The 7274-nt window shown below is 29.9% G+C and overlaps 1 protein-coding gene across 1 annotated transcript; it reads right to left on the minus strand.

The window, feature by feature from the left end:
* LOC110262386 lies at positions 1377–2931 on the minus strand. The gene is made up of 2 exons (XM_021112066.1): positions 2031–2931; positions 1377–1405 (listed from the first exon to the last, which is right to left on the minus strand). Exons 1-2 carry the CDS (start codon positions 2929–2931, stop codon positions 1377–1379), a joined length of 930 nt encoding a protein of 309 aa, XP_020967725.1.

Consider the following 7274-nt stretch of genomic DNA (forward strand, 5'->3'; position numbering starts at 1 on the left):
AACCTTAGTTATTTATTTACTGGGACAACGACATACAATTTAAAGTACGAAACTTGAATTTGATTTAAAAATAAAATAGTAAAGTATTATTTTGTCTCAAACGTTTGAGATTAGTTTTAAAGTTATTTATAACGTTTAAATTGTCCTATTTAAGTTTCTAACGTTTTAAAATTGACTAAATGTTGTCTTGCTGTTAGAAATTTGTTAACAGAATTGACGGCAGGACAAAATTGAGACAATTTTAAAACATTAGGAACTTAAATAGAACGAAAATGTTAGAGATAAAAATGATACATAGAAATAAATTTTAATTTTATCTTTCAATAATATTAATTTTTTACGGTATATAGTTATTCAATTATTTTTTAATCACATTTAAGTAAATTACACTTAATCACATTAATTTATTCTAAATAAATATATTTTTTATAATTTTACTCTTAAATATTTTTACTCATCATAAAATATTTGTAGAATGACTAGTACATAAATTTGTGAAAAAAAATGATATATATATATATAATAAAGTAATGTGATTCTAGTCATTCTACAAATATTTTATGATGAGTAAAAATTTTTAAGAATAAAATTATAAGAAAACAAATTTATTTAGAATGAAAATAATGTGATTAAGTGTAATTTACTTAGATGTTATTAAAAAATAATTGAATAACTATGTATCGTAAAAGATTGATATTATTAAAAGATAAAATTAAAATTTATTTTTATGAATCATTTTTATCCCCAATGTTTTTGTCCTATTTAAGTCCTTACTATTTTAAAATCGTCTCAATTTTGTTCCACCGTTAATTCTGTTAACAGATTTCTAACGGCAGGATAATATTAAGTCAATTTTAAAACGTTAAGAACTTTAAACAAGACGATTTAAATATTAGGAATAACTTTAAATTTTATCCCAAATATTAAAGACAAAAATAAAAAAATCACCAAAAAAAAGACAAAAATAAAATAAAATTGATACACTACAATCATAATTGTTTAAATCATATTGAATTGGATTAAAAAGTCAACTTATATACAATTCAAATGGCAATAAACCATATTAAGAAGAGCGAACACCCCACCGGACCCCTAATAATTATCTCGAAAGGACAATGAGATCCTCAAGAAAAAAAAACACCCAATCTGCTCCCTAATTTTTTTTATGACTGATTAGCCCCTGCGCCAAAAAAAATAACATTAACTTTTTTTGGTACAGGAGCCTTGTTGTCCTTTCGAATTAATTGTTAGGGATCGGGTTGGATTTTTTTGTCAAGAATCTCGTTATCTTTTGAGGTAATTATCAGGAACTGTTTTGGATTTTAACCGTAAAGGAGATTTTCTTTTTTCAGTTGTCGAATGCTCTTCATGTCGGTTTAACCTTTTCTCATAAACATTGTGTATACTGTGTAAACAAGAAAAAAAAATCGTAAAAAAGAATATATCCAACAATGCATATATGCAGGGACGGATCCACTCATGTGGGTATGGGGGCAAGCGCCCCACTACAATTTGAAATTTTATTGAGTAGTATATAATAATAATATTTATTTGCTCCCACTAAATTATTAAATTTAACCCCACAATAATTTTTTATTCAACTTTTGGCACTTGATAGCCAATTTGAAAACTTCATATTAGATGTCCATTATAATGATCAATTTTTAAATTTAAATAAGATTGGTGTTCTTTCTTAGAGATCGACTCGAAAGAATATTATCTATCCATTTGTGTTTTTTCTTTTAAAATTAGCTTTAGTTTTTTTCATAATAACTACACTAATATCATCAAGAGCTAATTTGTATGAAAGTTGAGTTTTAAATGATTATTTAACGACATATACAAAAAAAAGACATTTTAATTATATTGTCAAGATTTTAAAATATGAAATATAAAAAATTAAATTTTAAATTATATGTTATTATTTAAATTACTATTTTAGTATTTTAATTTGTAATTAGATATTTTGAAACCTAATCATATTTTACAATAACAAAATATAATTATAACAACAATTATGCTACGTATACCATCTATAATTGAATTTGTGTCGAAAATAGCTGCTAATTCTTTTTCTATATAGACCAAATTGTCTGCAAGAAATTCATCAGCCATCTTACTTCGGAGTCTTGTCTTAACAATTTTTATTGCTGAAAAAGCTCTTTCTGTTGTTGCTGTAGACACTGGTAGAGTCAAAACAAGACGTATTAATCTATCAACCATGTGATAAGTTCTTGATTTTCCCGTTTCTTGCAATTTGTTGCACAATTCAAAAAGTTTGCCAATGCCTTTCAAATGATTTGGTATATCATGATGATAATGTTTCAACTGAGATTTTAAAATATTTAGCTCATTAGAAGGAAAGTCAAGGGGATAAAATTTCTCTGCTAACTTGCTAATTTCTTCAATATTAAATGATTTGAAATTGTCCTTAGGATCCAAAGCATAACTCAAAGTCAAAAGCTCTATTGTTTGCTCATTAAATCTACTATTCAACTCTTGTATTTGAGAGTCAATTGTTGCCAAGAATACATCTATTCGATAATGATGCTCAACTATCACACTTGGTTGACGAGATCGACCTCTTCCAAAAACATATTGTTCACTCATATTAGGAACTTCAATTTCATACTTTTCACAAAAATCTTTAACATTTGCAAGAAAATTGCACCATCCACCATCTCTTAATTGTTGAAGAAGTAAATTTGATGTAGAAACAATATGCATTGCATTAAGAATTTCTTGAGATTGTTGTTGCAGTGCTTGGCAAAGAACATTAGTGATTCCCATAATCTCTTTCATCAAGTACAAAGTGAAAACAAATTTAAATGACAATAATATTTTACTAACACTATAAGCCTCACCTCTTTGTGCATAAGTTGTCCCGTCTTCAATGATATTATTAAGAATAATATTGGTAGCAGTAAACATTTTTACCAAACTACAAATAGAATTAAAGTGAGAGCTCCATCGAGTATCCCCAACTCTTTGTAAAGTGCTTATTTGATTCGCACCTTTGCCTGTTTCTAATTTATTTTGAGCAACCAAGTTTGCATTTTCAATTGCTTGAACTTCTTGTAATTGATCATGTCTTTTTGAAGAAGCACTAACAATAATGACAATAGAGTTTAATTGAGTAAAAAATTCATGAATTTGAAGTACCTCTCTTGAAGCTGCCACCAATGCTAATTGTAACCTATGAGCAAAACAATGTACATAGTATGCTTGTGGAGAATCTTTAAGAAATAAAGCTTGCAAACCATTCCACTCACCCCGCATGTTGCTAGCACCATCTTACCCTTGACCCCTAATATTTTCAACTTGGAGATTATAATGAGAAAGGACAGAAATCAATTCTTTCTTTAAAGTTGTTGCACAAGTATCAGTGACATGCACAAGATCAAAGAAACTCTCTTTAACAAAATCATCTAGAGTAACAAATCTCAAAACAATGGCCATTTGCTCCTTTTTAGATTCATCTCTAGCTTCATCAATAATAATACAAAATTTGGCATCTCCAATCTCTTCTCTAATTGAATTTCTCACCTTAGTAGCAAGAATATGTAGAATTTCTTTTTGGACATCATTTGAAGTATACTTAGCATTTTTTGGAGCATTTTCCAAAATATTCTTTTTTACTCTTTCATTGTAAGATCCCAAAAATTTAACATTTCTAAAAAGTTACCTCTGTTGCTTGAACTTTGGCTTTCATCATGTCCTCTGTATGCGCAACTTTGAAATGTCAACCATCTAATGCAATCTATAGATGCTCCTAGTCAAATTCGATTCTTTTCAATCTCTTCTGATGTTTACTTATGAAGAAGTCTATCGATATGTTGTGATTGTTTCATCAAATCATCACATGATTTCAGCGCCTTATGATAGAATGAGTTGGGACCTTTGCCAATGTGATTCAAAAGAGCATATTCTTTTCCACTATTTACTTTCTTCCAATTCCTGAAACCATTCTCAATAAAAGCATTTGAACTCGTATTGATTGAAGGTTCCTTAGCAAAAAGAAAGCATGAAAAATAATATATAACATCATCTTCTATAGAACATTCTAACCAAGATGGGAACAATTTAAACCATGAAACTTGAAAGCGAAGATGACTTTTATCACAAAAAAATAGATAATTATCAAGAATTGGTTGATTTGGCCCAACTTTAATATAAACCCGACGGATTTCATCTCTTTTATTTGGAGGAAAATTCCAAATCATTGGTCGCATTCCAGGATCTCTTTCCAAACGAAAAATATCCAGTTGATTTGGAAGAAGTCGTAGACGCTTTAAGCTATTCAATGGAGAACTTGAAGTAATGAAATTTGATGACCCCTCAAGTATTGGAGTAGTAATAGTAGAAGCATTTTCATTCTCTTGATCTTTTCTTTTAAAAAATATATCAATGATTTTGAACTTACTCATAATTCATATGGCCAAATAAATTTCTATAATTAAAAATATATTTCGTAAAAAGTGTAAATTACAATCTAAATCTTTATAAAATATAAAAATTATATTTCAATTCAAAATAAGATATTAAAATTCAGAACAATAATACTAACATCCTAGTATAAATAATATAAAATTGTAATTAGTTGTTACCTGAAATTTTGAAAAGTGAAGGCAGGAAAGAAGGGGGCACTAGGAAATAAAAAAAGGAAGCGGAGAATCAGTAATGAGCTTTTGGGCTGGATTTTTTGTATGAATTAAAAGGGGGCTGGAAAAGTTATGGAACAAAAAGGGAAGGGGCTGGGAAATAAAAAAGGGAGAGGGGGGAGGGGAGGGGACTAGACTATTTTTTTTAAATAAAAATTAAAATTTGGGGGGTGGGCATTGCCCCTTTAGTTGTATGTATTTCCGCCCCTGGAGAGAAGTGTTTTTATATTCGCAGTGTTGTGTTTATTGTCTTTGACGATACTTTCTATTTATATATGTAAGATGCCTTCATTTTCAACCTTTATTAATTTAAATTCATCTTGAAAAGTGATTCCTTCAATGTTAACCGTCTAAGTCATAAATGGGCATCCATGTATTTGTTCTTATCAGAATACTCTCCTTGAATGTCCATTTAGGATTATACCTCATTAAAATCTTATTAAAGAAAAATCCAATAAAAAAAACTTTAGTAAAGAAAAAAGAGCACAATATCCTTTGTGATGGAGACTGCCTCATTAAAAATCTTGTCAAGAAAAATCTAATAGAGAGAAAAATCTGACCAAGAAAAAAATAGTACAATTTTCTCCTCTTGCCGACAGTATTTTATATCTCGAAATCGGCACATCCCCATCTGATATACCAATCTTTCAAAGGATGATTTTGGAAGTGACTTTGTAAATAAATCTGCCAGATTATCTCTTGAGCAGATCTGTTGGACATCAATTATTCCTTGATTTTGAAGGTCATTAGTGAAGAAGAATTTGGGAGAAGTATGTTTTGTTCTATCACCTTTGATGTATCTACCCTTAAGTTGAGAATGCATGTTGTATTATCTTCAAACAGAACAGTTGGAGCTATTTTTCTATCAGTCAGTCCACATGATGATAGAATATATTGGATTAAACTCCTGAGCCAAAAACACTCACGACTAGCTTCATGTATCGCTAGTATTTCAGCATGATTAGAGGATGTTGCTGCAGTCGTCTGTTTCGTGGACCTCCATGATATAATTGTACCACTATATGTAAATAGGTATCCAGTTTGAGATCTTTCTTTGTGTGGATCAGACAAGTATCATATATATGCATAGCCAACTAACTGTGACTTGGATTCATATGAATAGAACATACTGTTTTGTCGATTTTTAGCAAATCGATGGTGGTTCGATATCTAGTGGTCTGGGAGCGAAACCTACTCCTCTTTACAGGTACCAGTTTTCTAAAAGTGCATCAAAGTGTCTTCGATTAGACGTAGATTGGGAATAAAAATAAATTAAAATTTATAATTCAAAAAAAGGAATAAAAAAGTAAAGCTTTCGAAAAGGGAAAATGCTGAAAATAGAAAGGTTTGCATTGAAATTAAAGAAAACAGTAAAGTGCCTTTGAATGAGTCGAAGGGCTTTGACAAGAAAATTTAAAGTGCAGGGATGTAAATCAAACAATGAAGATAAAAAGAATTGAAAGATAAATTTTGCAGAAATTGTAAAGAGAAAGTAAAACATGTAGAAGGAACCCTACAGAAAATTGACTCGAAGCAGAATCAGAAAGTCGCTGGGATATGAGTGTGCGTGAGTAATTTCTGAAGCAAAGTTCCAACCCTAATCCCCTAAGACTTCCTAGTATTTATAGTTTACTTTTGGTAATTGACAATTAATTATAATTAATTACAAATTTACAACTTTAAATGCTTTCTCTTTGGTAACCGTTCCCGCCTTTTGATTTTACACATTTTCCATGATTTTCTCGCGTGATGAAAGCCTTTAACTTCTCCACTATTATAATTATTCGAATCACTTATTCAAATAACTTATTTTGATTGCCTGACTTGAACACCTTATTCGATCCGACTTACGCGCTTTCTCGAAAAACCTTAAGATTGACCTCGTGTCGAAAACCTCCATTTAACACTTGTGCGTGTGTCTTTTCGAAAACTGCTTATACCTTCAACCGCCTTATCACTTCGAATCATCTACCTTTATCGAAAAATATTTTTCGATCAACACATACCCATATCAACTGTTCCATGAAGATATCAAAAAATTTGTTTAATTCCATTCCAATGTCTTCTGGTTGGAAAGGAACTATACCTTACTAGTAAATTCACCACAAATGATATGGCAGTTCGTATATTATTAGCAAGATACATTAGCACTCCAATGGCACTAAGATATGGTACTTCAGGACTAAGGATATCTTCATTTTTTTTCTTTAGGAGGGAATTGATCATTTTTCACATCCAAGGACCTTACGATCATTAAGGTACTTAATAGATGTGATTTATCTATATAAAATCTCTTCAACATTTTTTCTGTGTATGTTGTTTGATGAATAAAGATCCCATATTTTGTATGCTCGATATGCAGGTCGAGACAAAATTTGGTCTTTCCAAAATCTTTCATCTCAAACTCTTCTTTTAGAGCTTTTATAATTGTTAGAATCTCTTCAGAGGTTTCAATGATATTTAAATCATCAACGTACACAACAATTATAATGAATTTGAATGCAGATTTCTTTATGAAAATACATGGGTAGATATCATTATTGTTGAATCCGTTTTTTGCCAGATACTCAATAAGACGATTATACCACTTTTGTCCAGATTGCTTTAAACTAT

Source organism: Arachis ipaensis, chromosome B09 (assembly GCF_000816755.2).
Source record: "Arachis ipaensis cultivar K30076 chromosome B09, Araip1.1, whole genome shotgun sequence".
NCBI lineage: Eukaryota > Viridiplantae > Streptophyta > Magnoliopsida > Fabales > Fabaceae > Arachis > Arachis ipaensis.

Excerpts from the sequence above, each read along its gene's own strand:
- LOC110262386 (XM_021112066.1), bottom strand. The coding sequence starts at position 2,931 with ATGTTTACTGCTACCAATATTATTCTTAATAATATCATTGAAGACGGG. Across the intron at positions 1,406-2,030 it reads CACAAATTCAATTATAGATG|TATACACAATGTTTATGAGA; the intron begins GTATACGTAGCA and ends TTGTTTACACAG.